Below are 17,978 nucleotides of genomic sequence, written 5' to 3'. Positions count from 1 at the left end.
CACATATAACAACAATCTTCTATCTTCTCCACATTCTAAGATATAGAGTTGCAAGATATGTTTTTTTCTTCCAAAGAGAACGACCAGGCCTGGCTAAAATCGCCCAAAACTTTGTGAAGGGATGTGTTGTTGTCTGCAGGAAGCAAACTGGAACTTTTCTTCCACAGAWGCAAAAATGTATGTTTGATACAAAAACAGTACTGAGCATCACCAAAAGAAACAACAAAAAAAACTCTCTGAAACATGGAAGAGGCAGCATCATGCTATGGGTTACTTTTCTTCAAATGTTGGGGGATAAACTCTTAAGCAGTCCAGTTTTGACCTAGAATCTCTCCCCTAATCGTTTTCTAAATYTTTGTTCCTTCCATAAATATCCCAGCTGGTGTTCAAAGTTTTGTTTGTTAGCTTCTACAGAAACATGACGCAAAACACAAAAAACAGAAGCAGAACGTATTGTGTAAAAATACCTCTTGTTTTTTATTGAATTTCCATCATTACAATTGCACACAATCATTTTGAGCAATCTAAATTATTCATAGAAATTCATTGAGCTCTAAGTGAACAGTCATCAGTCTTTAGCGGAGGCTTAAGAGACGTGGAAATATACTGAGAACTTCACTTCCCATGGAGCTGCAAAAACCCAAAGTAAACCTCCCCAAAAACCCACTCGACAGCAACAGAAACATCCCTCTTCCACGTACAGTAGCATCCCTGCATCACTTCCCTCCCGATCGCAGATTAAAGAACACAACACCGCAACATCAGAAGTCACATACAGCCGTGTGTACCAGCAGTTTACCAACAGAAAGCTCCACGGTGTCACAAGTCATGTCGCAGCATGAGAAATGTGCGGACGCACAGACGACAAATTTACACCTGAAATAATCCAAACAAAAAGTCTGTAAAGGGCTTAAAGTTTCCCCTCATCCGCAGGCTTTCTGGTAATTCTTTAGATAGACTTTGAATATGTGGAAGGTGAGCAAAAAAAAAAAAAAAAAAAGAAAAAAAAATTTCTTCCAATTCTCTCAGAGCCTCTTTATGACCTTCAATGACAAAATAAATAAACCGTTACAGCAAAAGCTGCATCATCCACACATACGTGCCTGCTGCTGGTCGAAGACATATCATCATGGGATGTTCCCACGCGGACGTCCTGACCCCGGTGAGCAAAGGTCACCCGGCAGGTGACAGCAGGATGGAAATAGACTTCCTACATGCATGTCGAGCAGACAAACGCTCGCAGACAAAGACAAAGACGCAGAAAGAAAGACGTTGCAGATTTTTTTAGACGGACGGTGATTTACCGTTTTCTCCAAAAACGGGAAGCTCTACTCGTTAGCAAGTTACTGGTCTGGGACAGACTTTGAAGCAACAAGGTGTGATGTGGTGTGTGTGACTGGATTTTCCTCTTAGCCTTTCAAAATCTCCCTGTAGCTTAACCCTGGCTGGAAGAGAGTGTAGATTTTAAAAAATAAACAATTGATCCCAAACAGCACAAATTAATATTTACTTAGCAAAAAAAGAAAAAAAGAAAAATAAAAAAAAAGAAAATGTCTGTTTGATCCATTAATTCTTTGTTTTAGCGCTTCTTGGCAATAAATGTTTTAGTGTAGTATTTGTAGGTTGAGTGTGTGGGATAAGGACACAGCCTCTCTCCACAATAGGATTGTCTCTTATTTATGACACATCTTGCTGTTTTTCTATCTCTCTTCCTCTGCCAAAAACCTGTTGACCAAAAACATAAATTTCCTTACATTTTGTGTCAAGTTTGTTTTTGAATGAGCTGCATAACTAACACGCAGCTCCTCCTGCGCATTATGTGGCTGTCAATAATTCCAGTCTGAGGGATTCAGTTGAATTACTTTGCTCAATACAGCTGTGCTCATCCAATCACTATTTTAAGCTTCTTCTTTTTCTTTTTTTTTAGCTAATGAAGGAAGCAGTTTGCGTTCAGATATGAAAAATTTAAGTATTACTCCAAATAAACTTAGGTACAAGCAAAAAGCTCCAGGGAAGAATCAAAATGAGGTCAAATATAATTGGGAGATTTACATTTATCTTGAGTGACACAATGTTGAAGTTGCAGTGTGTAAACCTGGGGCAACAAAGTTGGAATAAAAACATATGCATTTTAATTTGGAAAGATTACCGTTTTTTCAATCCAATTTTTTGTGTCAAAATCTCCACAACAGAATTACGCTGCTCATGTATTTTGAAGACGTTAAGCTGAAATCCCTCTTCATGATTTCTGCTTTTTTTGGCTTTTTTATTTTATTTGTCCCACAAGTTTGGCTCTACACTTGGTAACTGAAGAATTTTTGCCCACAATTTTGTGCAGAACTGATTTAATTCAGTCACATCGAAAAGTTTTTGATCATGAATAGGCTGTTTAAAGTCATAATATAGCATCTGCGCAGTTGGTAGAGCTGTTGCCTTGCAGCAAAAGGTTCTGGGTTCGATTCCCGGCCCCGGTCTTTCTGCATGGAGTTTGCATGTTCTCCCTGTGCAGGGTTCTCTCTGGGTACTCCGGCTTCCTCCCACAGTCCAAAAACATGACTCGGGTTAATTGGTTTCTCTAAATTCTCCCTAGGTGTGAGTGTGTAGTTGTTTGTCCCGTCTGTCTCCGTGTTGCCCTGCGACCTGTCCAGGGTGAACCCCGCCTCTCGCCCGAAACGTTCGCTGGAGATAGGCACCAGCACCCTTCCCGACCCCACTGAGGGACAAGGGCGTAAAGAAAATGGATGGATTTAGCATATCAGTGACATTTAACACCCGACTTTGACTAGGCCACTCCGAAACATTAAGTTTTAGAGGGGTGCGGGGGGTTAGCTACTCAGAGGTGGACTTCAAAATCTTCCAGCTGCACAACCCAAGCCAATTTGATCTTTATTCAAACAAGTAAAAATTAAATTGTATAGGGGACAGAACCTGCTGATTTTAATGAGGACAGTTGGGTAAAAAAAAAAAAAAGAGTTCCTGAGATTTTTTTTTGTAATGGCAATTTAGCTCAATTGGTGTCCTTACACTCCAAATATGGCATCTTTAAAACCAGGTAGATAAATAAAAAAAATAATATTTTTGCAATTAATTACATTCCTTTGACAAACTTTAATATTTGCAGACTTGAAGCCTTAAGAACAAAAATATTTTTTTCTTATAAGATTTTTTTTATATTTAAATAATTTAGTAAGTCTTAACTGTAACAGTAAAAGCTGTGTTTTTTCACTTTAATTGTAAAGTCACCATGTGAAGATTCTGACATCTAGTGGTGTATTTGAGTAATTTCGAAACATGTGATTGAAGAAGTGAAGGGAAGATATTCCAGTAGAATTTAACTAGCAGAACTAAAAAAAAAAAAAGCTAGACTTTAAAATTTCCAACTCTCTAGTCCACTGTGTACACACAGCAACTTCAACAACTGAATGTTGTTTTATGTATGTATATATATATATATATATATATATATATATATATATAGATTGTGTGTCCTCAGTACAGTGCAAAAAATCCCAGCAACATGCAGTGTCAGGGGATTCAGCGGAGGATCTGAAGGACCAAGATGGTGTTCAGCGATCATGCCTGAACACAGAGAAGTGTTTAAGTATAAATCTGTGACAAAAAAGCATCATTAGGCACTTAAGACACCCACAAACACCACATATACATGATGATGAATAAAAGGATCCTGGTAGGCCTCTCTTTGGTCATACTTAGAAAATTTCTTTTTGTATACAATTTGACACAAAGAATCTTTGAATTTTGCTAATTTTGTCATGGAAATGTGGTAATCAGGGAGCACCTTGGTGCGCTCACCCACAAACTGATTCATCTCGATTGGCAGCTGTACAGACGTAAAAACATCAACGAGCAGCCAACGCGTCGTAGCCGGAACAAACAGAGGAGGGTGACGGTTTGTTTGACTTTTAACACCTCCAGAGGTTCTCTGGGCTAACGGTCACGAGGCCCGCGCCAAGCTAGGGCCGGCTTATGGGGTGAAAGGAGAGAGGATTTTTAACCTGCAACAAAACAGGAAACCTCAAAACAAAAAAAAAGACGGAAGCAGACTGACAGAAAGTTGGTTCTGAAGGCCAAAAAAAATTTAAAAAAATCTGCATTTGTACAGTGCATAAACTCACATCATTAGATCCCAGAAAGAGCTCCAAAACAAGTCAAAATCAACAACAACAAAACAAAGTGACTAAAAAATAAAAAAAGAGAGTTTTAAGGTTAAAGACAAAGCGAGAGCATTGTTAAAAATTTCACTCACCATCTTCAAGCTTTCTGCCCTCAGAAACCACCGAGGCGACAACAGGCACAGGTACAAACACCCCCAAGCTTCAGCAAGAGTAACATCACAACGAAACACAAAAGTCCTCAAAGCTGGCAGGTTGCTGGGGATATGATGCCATGCAGCGTGTGAAGAGGGAGGGAGCCCAACCCTGCATCATCCTTATTTTCTTAGACATTTCTTTTTTTTACATTATAGAGGCACATAGAAGGCATAAAAGTTACATTGTAAAAGCATTTACCTGTTTGAGCCAAAAAAAAAAAAAACACGACAAAAGACACACACAGCCGCAGAGGCAAGCGAAGAAGAGTCTCTGATGGATCGCTCAAGTCTTCAGAAGGACACAGCAGTTGTAATAAATAAGAATAACTGCAGTTAATATGTCTGTAAGATGGATTAGGGAGTGAGGGTAAACCTAAATAATAACATTAATATAGTATTAACAACAACAACAACAATAGCAACAATGTCCAGTTCCTTTTATGTTGAGCATGGAGTGGAGAGGGTTGTGATTGGCTCAGTACAGAAAACAAGGAGGATATATGGGACAAAGTTCCCCATGTAACACACAAACACACACTGAAAGTAAAAGCATGTGGAGGTCTGCACAGCTAGCCGCATCCAGCATTACCAAGACCGCGAGTTGCAACAAATCAAACTGCAGGACAAGACTCACTGCTCACTGGTTCAGGCTTTGCAAAAGGGACAGAAAATAAAACGTTTAAGCACCGTTGCTTCAAAGGAGTACTTCGAATTCGTACGGCCATTCTGTACCAGAATTAATACAGTTTTATCATTTGTGCAAACATAAGACGATGCTTTGGTTTCCCTTTGCTCAAACTGTCATGGCAAATTACTTTGAGCTTGAAGATGCGAATCAAAAAAAAAAAAAAACCTTAACTAGGAAAATAATATACTAAAAGTGCAAAATAGCGGGACAATTGTAACAAATTATTGGGCACTATCCTGTAAGAGGGGGCACTATCCTGTAAGAGGGGAGATCGGTTCTTTGAAAGGTTACCTTACACTCAAAGAAATATGTGCAAAAACCAACTAGGCAAACAAATATTTGACAAATATTTACAGTTTCTGGCTAAAAGTAAGTCCTAGAGGCTCATCTGACTTCTAATTCTTTAGTGTCGGCCCCTTCCTGCGATATAAACCAACATTTTACATTTTCGTCAGGAACTTCTGAACGAAATAAGCAGCAGCTGTTGCATAATTACCGTTTTGTGCGAGACAGTTATATTTTCTGACAACACTCAAGCAAGAATAAGGTAAATCACAAACTTTGGAAATAAATGGGTAAATTGTTGATTTTGAAGCATCATTGGAAAGATGATCTCAGTGATTCTACAAAAGATCAGGAGCTGGAGCCAAGAAATCGAATGGTGACTTGAGTTTGACAATTATTAGCTTGATCAGGAATGACCAGTGATGAGGGAGTTGGGAACTTAAATAACAGATTGCGCTATCACTCTTCAGAGCGGATGCTGTTCGCGCAAAGATTCAAAGTTAACCGTTTTCAGTATCAGCAAGATTTTTACGAATTGAAACAGAGTGGAAAAGATGTAAGGAGCTATTTAGACTGTAAACTGCATTTTCTGATAGGCTTGTTTACTTTTCATTCAAGCTGTGTCTTTTAAAACGAGAGACGCTATTTTAAAGCAATATCTTCTCTCTCAAAACAACATGAAGTCGCCTACCCTCTGAGTTAGTGACATATTTCCATAGATTCCTGTTCTTGTACTTAAAGAAAAGCTGGAATCGGCAGCTTGAAGCTTAGAAAAAAAAAAAAAAATCTAACAATAATTTCAAGATTTCTTGAAATGATGCCCCTTCCACATAAAGCAAGTGTATGATAGGTATTTAGGGCTCAACTTATACTATAAAATGCACATTAAAATCAGGGGCAATCCTCTTCTGAAAACCACTCAAAATGTTTCTGGCCAAAAAAAATAAAATAAAATAACCCAGACATTTTGGTAAAAGACAGTTCATTATATTCACAGCTTTTCTGATGACTAAATCTGATTAATTTGCTGCAGCTCGACGGCCTGAAATGCTGAACAGCGGCTTCATCAGAGCATCAGCCGACCTCTCGCCGTGTTTGCAAACTAACCGGACAGCATTCTGGCTCTGCCTCCACCTGCAGCCGTTTGAACACATCCCTCAGCTCACACTCACACACACACACACACACACGCACGCAATCACGCACACTCACAGGCAGCCAAGAGCCTAAAACACATAGGTAGATGGCATTGGCGAGGAAAGCAGTTGCACTGCAGTACCTATTAAAGACCACTAGGGGAGGCTCTTAAGTCTACAATCAGGTTCTACAGCTGCTCATCATTGGCCATCTGTGGCTGCCAGAGATATATTCTGTACATGCAGTCAGTTAATCTGATGCGAGACTTTTGCTTCGAGTAGGCAAACATTTAGATTATACACAGAAAGCGTTACATCATCCATCTTTTTTTTTGTTTGTTTGTTTTATACGATCTTGCACATCTTCCACTGCTTTTCAGTGAGAAAACAAGAGTTTGACCACGACGGTGGATGGCGTGGCCAGGCTCGTTAATAATATTGGGAGTAGTGGGTGAAGCTAAATCTGATCACAGAGGGAGGTTTTGCATACAGACACCTTGAATTATTCCACATTATACTCGAGGTCTCCCCCRCCCCTCCCGCCACCTCACAGGGGAGACGCGGAGGCCGCCTCCTCGCTCTACTTCGTCCGCTGGTCTTCCTCGTTCTGACTCTGGAGGCGTGGGGGAGGGGGGGMGAGAGGGAGACCTGCTTTATTTTATTTTWTTTTTTTTTGTAGGATGGGTTTTTAGGTTTTCCCTCCCTCCGTGCCGTGCGCATGTAGAGCTCAGTCCCCCAGGATGACTTTCACAAAGCTAGCCACGTCAGTTTCTTTGGCCTCGTGGGAGGTGAAGAAGGGATGTTGCTGTGGAGGAGACGGAGGTCAGCTTAGTCTGAATGAAATCAGGAGTCTTTCATGAGGGCAGACTTACATCCCTAGCAGGACTGAAGATATAAAGATATATTAGCTTTCTGTACTTTGTAGTTTCTTATAATCCTTACTTTGATGTCAAGTTTTTTTATTATTGTCTTTCTTAGTTGCTTTGTCATTTTGAAATGACTCCCTTGTTTTTGTTTTGAATAAAGATGATCAGTTATGATGGGCATTTTTAAGCCTTTTTTTTCTTATTTAATATGCTCCATCTAATTGTTTTTCACTTCATGTTTTATCTTTAGAAGCAACTTTCTGTCTTTTGTATCTTAATTGTTCTTAAGGCTTAAGATTTATTTATTAATGCACTTGTTATTTAGTAAAACAATTTAGGGGCTTTCATGTCAAATTTCACCTCAAAGTTGTTTTGTTTATCTAAAGTGCCAACATGGGCTTATTTAGTCCATTTTTTGTTTGATTTTTTACTTTAACTTTATTTGTTTTAGAGGATTTTTATTTCATCCCTCAGATGTTTTAATTAGGACCTTTCTTGTGTGAATCTACTCTTTAAACTCGTGTCTTTTCCCTCCCTGCTTTATTATTTTTTTTACAACTTGTGGAAATCATTTTGCATCTTTCWATAATGCCGTGGCAGCCTCTAGTGGCCATCATTTCTGAAAATTCTTTGCAGAAATGACAATGCTAARTCTATCTGCATGTACAAAATTATATATAAAGTTTTCTAATTTTAGCTACATTGTGGTGCYATCTACCACAGCTGTCTGACATTTTGCGAGATTCTTTTACATGATTTGTTGTCTTATTTAATACGCCATCGTTCAATTTGTCCTTCTGATCATATGTAGAATTTATTTCTTCCTTCTGTGGATTTATATTTCTACAGGTGTGGCTATTATAAATGTGTGTTCTCACTGTACATCTCTTATTTTTTTTAGCTCAACATCTATAGGCTACGACAATCTCTCTGTTTATTTTTTCAGAAGATTTCTTTATGCATGTCATTATTGTAAATGTTCTTTGGTTATTTTGTCATCTCTTTGTGACTATGATTCGTCTCTCTGCAGAGGTTTGGTATCTATATGTATTCATTGTAACGTAATCGACCGCTACACTGTGCAAAATAACCACTTTGGTCTAGTGTGGTTTGGTTTGGTTTTGTTGGGTGTGTGTGTGTTTTGTTACTTCAGTCTCTGCTCTTTGTTTGACTGACTTTCTTGTGCGTATACATCCCTTTTTTTTCCAAAATTGGGTCATTTAGGATAATTTTGCAGTCATGTGTATACATACGTTATAGATTTTATCAGCTCCGTAGTGTGTAATTATAGCCGTGAGAAGTAGACAATAAACAATAAGAAAACTAGAAATTAACAGAAGGACAAGGTGAACATAAAAGAGGAAACTCACCATGAGTTCTGTGTATGTTGGCCGCTCTTTGGCGTTTTTCTTTAAGCTGTGGTCAAAAAAAAAAAAAGAAAAAAAACAAGACCAAAATACAGAATTACTCTAAAACAAATTGCAACAAGTTGTTTCTGTACTTTCACATTCAGTTTTGCAGTTCACAGGAAACGAGCAAGACTGATTTGAGTCAATTAGTGTGATGGCGGATGGAACATGAACAGCTGCATGGCTCTGCCGGTAAAAATCAGCTGACTCCATTTTCTGAGAAATCATTTGCCCATCATTCGAGGACAGAAGAGTGAGAAGAAACGTCCATTCTGCAGGGAAAGCTGGAGTCGCAGCAGAATATCACAGACAGTTTATGCTACTTTGGGCTCAGAACACCAACAGATTGGTACAAGATCATCCTGCAGCAGAACAAAGAGCCCACACATGCAGACAGAACTGCGATGGTCTGGATTCTACAGAGGGCAGGATTCTGGAAATAAAACAATCTTCATCAACAGGGTGCAAACCTGCTTCACAGGCCTCGAGCACCTGCTGCTCTTTATTCATCTAAATATTCAATTATGCTGGAGGTAACTATGCAAACKTCTCTGAGTTTGAATGAGTTTAAATATTAGCACACAAAACACATCGGAATACACCTGCAGGATTTGGATGTTTCATAAATCAATGGAAACTGTCAAAAGGACGTTGGGTTAACCGACATCTCTCTGAATCATWTTGTACATTTTAGGCTGAAGATCAAATGTCAAAATTTACTGCCCCTCATTAATGCTGTCACAGCAAAAAAAAAAAAAAAAGACACTCGAAAGCTTAATTCAAGCAAAMACTAGAGCTGCCAAGTTTCCTGTAAATTCTCAACATAGCTTTGATATGTACAAAATGACAAATAAGAAATACTCTTCAGCTGATGGGAGTCAGATGGGAAAACACTCTGTCTACTGTGATCACTGAGGAAACTGGCTTAATTAAATGATCTAAAACAAAGACTCTGGACCACTGAGCAACGSTCCAGATCTTATCCTCATGGTTTCTGTTCAGGAGAGGCTTAACACAAGGAATGYAGTCCACATACTGGATGCATCAATGTTTGGAGGTTCTGCACTTCCCCGGATTTTCTTCAACATTTCAAGGTCGTAGTTATCGCTGCAGTTTGTGCACTTATTACTATCACACTGTTCCTTCCACTCACAACTCACAACTGGCTAAAAAAAGAATTTTTGCCAGGTCAAGGTTTTCCAAAAACCTGATTAGAAACCAGCCGCAAAGCAACAAGACCAACCGTTTTGGTAAGCCCGTATCTTCGGATATCGACAACTGGAACACCACTTCTGCTGTTACTTTATTTGTCAGAAGAGTAAACCCGAAGGTCAGCTTAAAACATCAACAAGAAATGTGACTGATCTTATTAGATTAACGAAAAGGCAGAAACTAGGCTTTTCACACCTTTCTTTATATTAAAGAGATCCCTCCGCAACTCACGCAGTCACTGGCTGYATCTTCCTGTTACCATAATGCTTGCATCTGTAACTAAGCAACTGAGAAAGGAGGAAACAAAACCAGCGGCAGGAAATAAGAGGCAACAAGTTTAAAAATGAACATCAGGTGGACACAGAGACAGATCCAAATCAGAGCTCAGAATYGATGCGTTGTAGTGAATGCGTTGAATGGCTGCTAGTGCTAACAGGTTGGATCAGTCAGGTAAAAACTTTCCTCTGCTCTTATGGGAAAGGAAGAAGAAAATAAAGTTTTTTGACAGCTGTTACATCGTAGGCCTGTCAGGATAATACATTTTGCCCGACRATTAATTGCCCCAGAACTTATTGCGATAAACGATAATATTGTTGTTTGAGACAATCTTCAAGAAATAGAACGGTAGTAATGGAAGAATATTATAAGAACACTTAGACCAATAAACATTCAATTCGGATGAACATTTAAATATTGGAACTGGCAGACATGGTAAATATGCAAAATAAATAAACAAAACAACAGAAACAAGTAAAATTAATTCTGAAGTCTCTATAAACAAAATTGTCTTTAAAAAAAAAGGGATAGTTGGGACCAAAGCACCCGACTGAACACCAGTTTTGGTAGAAAGAGAGAAAAGAAAAACAATAAATCAAGCAAGTGAAAATTTTTGCATTTTAGTTTATCGTGTGACATGAAGCCTCATTCAATGAAACAATTAAAATGGAATCAGTGACTGAAAATTTTTTGGGTTGCTTTTTTAGACCTCTTAACAWTTTTTACTCGGTATCTTCCAAAAAGATGATTCAACTTTATCAGATGTAAACAAGTAACTTGTAGAGGAAACAATAACATACTAATTAATGATTTCCTGTCTAATCTGTGGAAGTTTTCATATGCTTCTAGAGCAGTGGATCAACATAGAGTGACCCAAAGACGTACCACTGAGAGGTGAAATCCACAAAGTCAGGGGAGAACCGGTCGGCAGGAAGCTGGGGCGAAGGTTCTTCCACCACCTGCTTCAGCTGCTGAAAGGGCGTTCCCCACGAGTCGTACGGGAAGCGCAGGATGGCGAGCTCGATCTGTGAACACACACAAACTCGTTTCTTACACTTGAAATAAAGGCGACGGTGAGACAAACGACTACACAGAGCTGTGGTGAACACAGACAATAAATAGCTGTGGATTCCCACAAATTCCTGTTAGTCTCAGTGAAAAGTGAAAGCAAAATGGAAGTTTTCAGCTTTAAGAATTACTGAAACACTGTAACCCCTCTTGCCAGTAAGTGTGGGGACCAGTGATCTAACAACAGTTTTTTTAATGAAATACAAGATGTGTATATTTTAAGATTTTTTTTTTTTCAACAACTTTAACTGGTGTGGCAACAAGTGTGGACAGTGCTGTATTCTCCCAACAGTTCAGATGTTACTTATTTTTACTTAATTGCCCTACCATTGTGATTCCTAAACTCCAGATGTCAGATTTGACGTTGTAGCCTTTCTGGTTCGTCTCCGGGTTGATCCTCTCGGGCTGAGGTTGAAGAGATGAGACACAAATTTTACATTTGAACGACTACAGTTCATTATTAGAAAAAGATGCTGCTTACCGCCATGTAGGGCTTGCAGCCGGCGTCCATAGTTTTAGCCACAGAGTCCACCAGGTAGCCGCTGATGCCGAAGTCGCACATCTTCACTTGACCCTGAGTGTTGATGAGCACATTGGAGGGCTTCACATCTGGAGAGACAACAGAGGAAACAGCAGTTTTTGTTTGATTAGGGAACATTTTTTTTGCTGGTTTTAAAAATGAGAAGCTGTCTTCTTACGTTTCACATGCTAAAAGAATAAGTAAGGTTGTAGAATAAATATAAAATAGATATTATAATTGGTGTATCAGTACGCATGGCAGTTGGTATGTTACTAGAACTTAAAATATGAAACAAAAACAAAGAATAATAGCCGACACTATTTTTGATGGTGCAGCACAATGTTTCCTAGTTGAGAGAAAAATATGATTAGTTACAATATGACAATCTTATAAACTTTATTATTGAAAAACACAAGACATTTTAGCCCTCTTTTGGAAAATTATATAATTTAAAAGTGTCACTGCTCTGCTTTGCGAGACAGTAGACGGTATAAGAATATTCATCTTAATATTCAATCTACTGAAACTGCATTTTTTTAAATATTGAGGCAACAATTTAACTTATTACTTTAGAGCACAAAAAATAAAATTCCAAATTGTTATTCAGGCACCTTTTATTTAATTAAAAGTTAATTAGAAATGTGTGTTTGCACAGCATACTACTTTGCACCAGTTCAGACCTGGTACAAAGTAGCTGCACTTAACTTCTCCTTTCATGCATCTGCATGAACATCTGTCTGCATCTTCCACCAAATGCTAACGCCTCCTCAGAAAGAATGCTCAGGCTCCTCTTGAAGGCCATATTCTAGCATTTTATATTTGAACGCATGCATCAAAGTACGCAAGACATGTATACAGTTTCCCTTTTCAGTTACTGACTGAAATTGCATCAAAAAGATCCTAACTGACGTTTAAGAAGGCAGGAAACCCAAGACATTTAACCTGTAGAGTGCTCTTCACCAGAGACAGCTTCACATTTCAGAACTTTTCTCGAGTATCGAGTAATAAAGACGCTGTTATGATCCTTTAATAGGATCTGGAAATAGTCTAAAGGAAGGAAGGAAGCAGCTGACTGGATATTGACAACATCTCCGAGAGTTAAATGGGTTTCCACTCAGGCTCTTACCTCTGTGGATGACTTGCAGATTGCTGTGCAGATGCTCCAGAGCCTTTACTATCTGTWWTAACAGAAGTCATTAGTAAACAACTGAGAGTTGCATAGCAAATATCTAAAGCACGCATTCATGTGACGCTGCTAGTGAAGTAACCCACAGAGACAGCGATTTTTCCCAGGATGTCCTCGGGAATGGTCAGGTCCTTCTCGATCACCTGCTTGTAGAACTTGTCCAGGGAAGTGTCCATCAGCTCCATGCAGATCCACACGTCACCCTGGCAACAGATGGGGGTAGGATTTGGAAAGAGATCAAGACACAAAGCAGCCAGACGGATTCCCATCAGACAGGAAGTTTAAAAAAAAAAAACACCTAAACGAGGAAATCCTGGTCATTCATTCACTGATGCAGGAAGTTTTCTCCATCCGTTAAAATCCTCAGAAGAGGTTTTACTCACAAGAATGTTAGCAAGGAATAAAACAAAGGTTTAGCCCTGCTGTACATGTTATACATGTACWGCATGTAATATGATAATCTTTCGTCATAAAATAAGAGCTGGGAAGCGATTTCAAATGATCTTGACCTGCTTGTATTCAAGTACATCCAGTGAGTTACAGTCTAATGAAATGGTTGAACAAACAAGTTATCTGCTTCATTTCACTCTTTATTTATATAAACCGACAGCACTGATGATGCGGTTTTCTTAAATTACATTTTTTCAGCAGCCATTTAAAGTCTCTGACACAACTCATGTTTCCAATTTTATTCTTGAATTATCTTCCTTTTTCTAATCTCTGCCTTATACATGCTTTAAAATCGTCATTGAAACAGAGAGGACACCTAATAAACACCGTGATGCACATTAGGGTCCATGCAAAATAGCATACCTCTCTGAACAACGCTCCATAGAAAGTGACAGTGTAAAAACAATCCACTGTCCTCATGGAGATGTCCAGATCCATCAGCAGCCTCTTCTGCTCCTGAGTGTTAACAGTGGCCCGAATCCGCTGGAAGGGAACGACAGGAAATCTAATTAATTAATACACTGACAGTTGGTGTTGATTACGCAAGGAAAAGCCAGAATCTAACAAAGGCAACTCATGGGGAACTGTAGCACTGTAGCAGCAGCTGTTGAGGAGAAACTTTAGTCTACTCTTCTTCACAGCTCACTGAGGTCTGTAGGAATCGTAGCTCTCACAGCAGCTTGATTCTGCTTTTACTCTGTCATTCTGTTGCCCATTTACTGCTGTGTTTAGCATCTTCAACCTTGTTGATGACTTTGATTGGTAAAAACTTCAGCAGTCAATTAGATGGCCTCACGTCTCTCTCTAGAGTACTTTGGTATGCAGAGGAGGTCACGGCATACTCATTCATTTGCAAAGTGTTCTGGTTCTGTGACTACAGCACAAACTCWGACCATCAATCCACCATCACCACAACTTACGGTTGGTTCAAGGTGTTTGGTTTTCTCCAGACGTGGTCCAGAGACGTTGCTGCGGAAGTCATGCAGATGCAACTTTACAAGTCTAAGTTGTCTAAATTCCAGTTTTGTATATTCTTTCTGACTGTAGAATGATGAGTTTCGAATGGATGCACAGTAAGAGTTGCTTCTCTAAGGCCATAAGCAAACATCTTCTCACTCCAACATTGTGTCAACACACACATCTATCTTTTAAAACCTCTTGGATTTACAGAGGTGGGCACACCAGTTACGACCAGGTAGGTGGTGTTCGTCGCGCGGGTCCAAAGTCCTACTCTAGTTAGCTATTGGTTTCAGTCTCATGAGAATTCCTCCACAGTTGTCCAAACTGACATAGAGACTACAGTCTTCTGATTGCRCCCGCTCACAGCTGCTCTACACAACCCAATGAGAAATAAAAACATTCCTGTAACATTTGATTAGATATTGACTTGCATGCMACGATCAGTCGTTTTTGCAGAGTTCAGTTTTCAACCACAGTGATGATTGCCAACTGGCCAATGACAATGAGTTTAAAAGGTACACTGATATATTTGAAGTGGACGTTTGGCAATAGTAAGCAGAGGGTATCTGATCTTCTGGGCGACAATAACAAAGACTTTGATTTGCTCACCTTAACAGCCATGATAAGATCACTGGGCACATGCCTCATCTTGTCCACCACACCGTACGCTCCTCGTCCCAGTTCGCAGATCTGCTCCAGATCATCTGCTTTCACCTCACATTTCTGCTCCAAACACAGCAAGAGGACAGCGTCAAAGGGGTGAAACTTTTTGCAATGGATGTGTTTCATGTCTGCAAAGCTGCAAGTTGGCTTCCAGCATTTATTAATGCATGAAGAGGACAAAAAAAAAAGATTTTTAAGGAAAAATAAATAAATTAAGCACTTCTGCCAACGGAACATTCCTATTATTTGAGGAGTTTAAAATAAATATTTTTACAGCATGATGAGCATTAAAGAGCATTCCTGTCTCCCCACAATCAGAAGAGGTAGAGACAGCTGTAATGTCCAACGAAGCGTTCTTTACAGCTAGCAGATGCTACTCTGAGCCCACTGGGGTTTATAAACAGTWAATGCACCAAGGGGAAGGAATAAAAGTCCCCAGCGAGACGCTACAGCACAAATAAAAATTTGACGGGGTCAGAAGTGGTGGAGCAACTGAAAAAGTATTACCTTTTCTCCAATTGTTACACAAGCCTTTGAATCCAAATCTCTGGGGGGTCTAAAAAAACACAAAAGGTAGCATTATTACACATATATCGGTTAAATTGGACAGCAAGAAACATTAAACATGAAAATTGGCAAGCAGCAAAAAAAAGCCTCTGATAAATTTAAATTAAATCCAGACCCAAAATGAACACTTAACATATAAATAAAAAAATATATTTTCAAGTGTATGTAATGGTTTGTTTTCTTCCACGCTGCCACCATTTACTGCACACATCAGGGCTGGTAGAGGCCAAGAAACCGTTCAATATTTTCTTATTTCTTGATTATATCAAAACATATATTTTTATTTAGTACATAATTATTACTCTCATAAAAATAAAATGAAATGTTAAACATAGATTTAACAAGCTAGAAAGGAAATAATGTGTTTTTTTTTTTTTTTTTTTTTTTAGAAAAATGATTTAAAATCAGCACGTCAAAAAAAAAGAATGTATAAAACGTATTGCCACTACCTGCAATGAAAATAAAAATGAAAAAATTACATATTACATCATACATTTTGTATGGAATTTAAGAATGCAAAAAAGGATTTTTTATATAAAAACATGTCTCTATATGTTTTTTATGTAAGAAAATACATGAAAAACAATTAATGACTTAAAACTAACAGCAGTGCTACTGAAAAAAACATAGAAATGTTACTAAAGTCTTTCTGCAGATGTCTGCATCTTAAAAACAAATGACTTGAGATTTAAAAAAATAAAAAAACAGGACTGAAATGTGAGGGTGCAARTATTTGTGATCAAAAAGTTGAGAGCAGAAATGTGCTCATTTTGCTGGAACACGGTTTCTTCCTGTTGTTCTGTGGATTTGTATTTCCCACGTTCAGCAGTCTGACGAGGTTCAGATAAGATCAGGTATGTGCYGAGCAGGAAGTGAGGATCAATAAAGCGCAGGATTTACGGGTGTATGTTGAAGGTAAAGAGCCTTACACGGCAGCAGGTGTGGGCTGCTCAAACACCTCTTTCGAGAGCTTCAACACCGGCTTCTTCTTACCTGCAAAACAAACAAAACAGTGTTAGAAATTTGCTTTCACAACGTTGGCTTCTCTAAAATGTGAACATTTTGTTAAACGTTTTCAGACTTTCGAACATCAAAAAGGTTGCAGTTTCGCGGGCGTTTACTGACATATTTCATTTTCAGTATMTTTTTTCTTTAAAGCTCAGCCTTAATATTTGCACACAGACATCTGACACTCTGCATTAAGCTAATTCCATTCCAAAACCACAAAGAACCTCTTTTTATGCCTTTTTTTTTTATTAATAACAGCAGGGCTATGGAAAGAAAAAAACAACAAAAACAGAGAAAACGTCTGCAACTAAGACTGAGAATAGTTAAACATGAACTATTTATCACTGACTCTGGTGTGTGTAATGTCATTCTGAATGACAAGGCCAAGAGGCCTCTCACAACCTCTTCTATTAATGTAAYACTTTCCTGCAGCCAGAGATGGCATTATATCTGTCAAATATGTAATAAGTTCACATTTGCAAAATTTTCAATATAGCTCGCATATTGAAAAATTACTTTCTTGCATTATTCTGAATTAAAATAAAACCTAAAAATGCGTAACGCACAGATATTTGTTTTAGAATTAAACCAAAACATAAGGGCATCAAACAGAAATCGGGCTATCAATGTATTTATCTAGACTGCTGCAACTGCCTTCAGTAGCTTTTATTAGAGAACAAAACTTTGCACCGTGATGGTCAAATGATCTTAAATATTATAGATATGCATTCGCATTACATTAGAATACACAAGGGCATCTTTATGTGACTGTGTGACGGCTCAGCTCTCCAACAGCACTTACAGAACTTAAGATACAAGCAACAAGTATACCTGGAATCACAAACTGACATATTTCTCTTAAAATGTTAACTTGTATCTAGTAACCCGTTCTGTAACTTTCTGTGCACTAGTTTGTGCAAGCTTGTGTAATCCTGGAGTCTGTGTGAGGAAGGAAAGCAGACGGGTGAGACGCCAGAGGATGGCTGCACTGGCAGCGGAGCATACCACAAGATGAAAGCATACTTAGCTTCTTAACATAGCCCAGGATGAAAGAACAGTTGATCATCCTGCTCAACTTTCTGTTTTGTTTTCTTTCTGTTTGCAGTCACAACAAAGAGAGCTAATTATATGCAATTTTAAAAATGAACAAACTGACATGGAGTTCCAAAAGAAACAACAAAAGCTGCATATTTGCGCAAAAATACGCAGCTAATTTTTAAACAGCAGCTGTAAAAATCCACATGTGATCATTTCTTTCACAGCTACAAACAGTTAAAAACAAATAATACAATGCCCGAGTGTTTCTGCCTGGGTAGATGAAGTCACTTAAATTATGAACTGATTCATCTGGATT

At 38.6% G+C, this 17,978-nt stretch overlaps 1 protein-coding gene across 2 annotated transcripts in view; it reads right to left on the bottom strand.

Moving 5' to 3' along the window:
- Nucleotides 1-3,469: 3,469 nt before the first annotated feature.
- The window catches only part of map2k6 (mitogen-activated protein kinase kinase 6), a 30,019-nt gene continuing 15,510 nt past the window's right edge, over nucleotides 3,470-17,978 (bottom strand). For both annotated transcript variants that reach the window (XM_008437166.2, XM_008437167.2), the window contains exons 2-12: nucleotides 16,546-16,609; nucleotides 15,557-15,605; nucleotides 14,996-15,109; nucleotides 13,790-13,909; nucleotides 13,063-13,179; nucleotides 12,917-12,968; nucleotides 11,752-11,879; nucleotides 11,598-11,675; nucleotides 11,088-11,227; nucleotides 8,676-8,721; nucleotides 3,470-7,244 (exon numbers count right to left, since the gene is read on the bottom strand). In XM_008437166.2, the coding sequence (XP_008435388.1) occupies nucleotides 7,167-7,244; nucleotides 8,676-8,721; nucleotides 11,088-11,227; nucleotides 11,598-11,675; nucleotides 11,752-11,879; nucleotides 12,917-12,968; nucleotides 13,063-13,179; nucleotides 13,790-13,909; nucleotides 14,996-15,109; nucleotides 15,557-15,605; nucleotides 16,546-16,609 (986 nt within the window). In that variant the 3' untranslated portion in view covers nucleotides 3,470-7,166. The remainder of the gene's footprint in view (nucleotides 7,245-8,675; nucleotides 8,722-11,087; nucleotides 11,228-11,597; nucleotides 11,676-11,751; nucleotides 11,880-12,916; nucleotides 12,969-13,062; nucleotides 13,180-13,789; nucleotides 13,910-14,995; nucleotides 15,110-15,556; nucleotides 15,606-16,545; nucleotides 16,610-17,978) is intronic.

Source organism: Poecilia reticulata, linkage group LG19, assembly GCF_000633615.1.
Source record: "Poecilia reticulata strain Guanapo linkage group LG19, Guppy_female_1.0+MT, whole genome shotgun sequence".
In the NCBI taxonomy this organism is placed as follows: Eukaryota; Metazoa; Chordata; class Actinopteri; order Cyprinodontiformes; family Poeciliidae; genus Poecilia; species Poecilia reticulata.
This window is presented reverse-complemented; position numbering and strand designations above follow the sequence as displayed.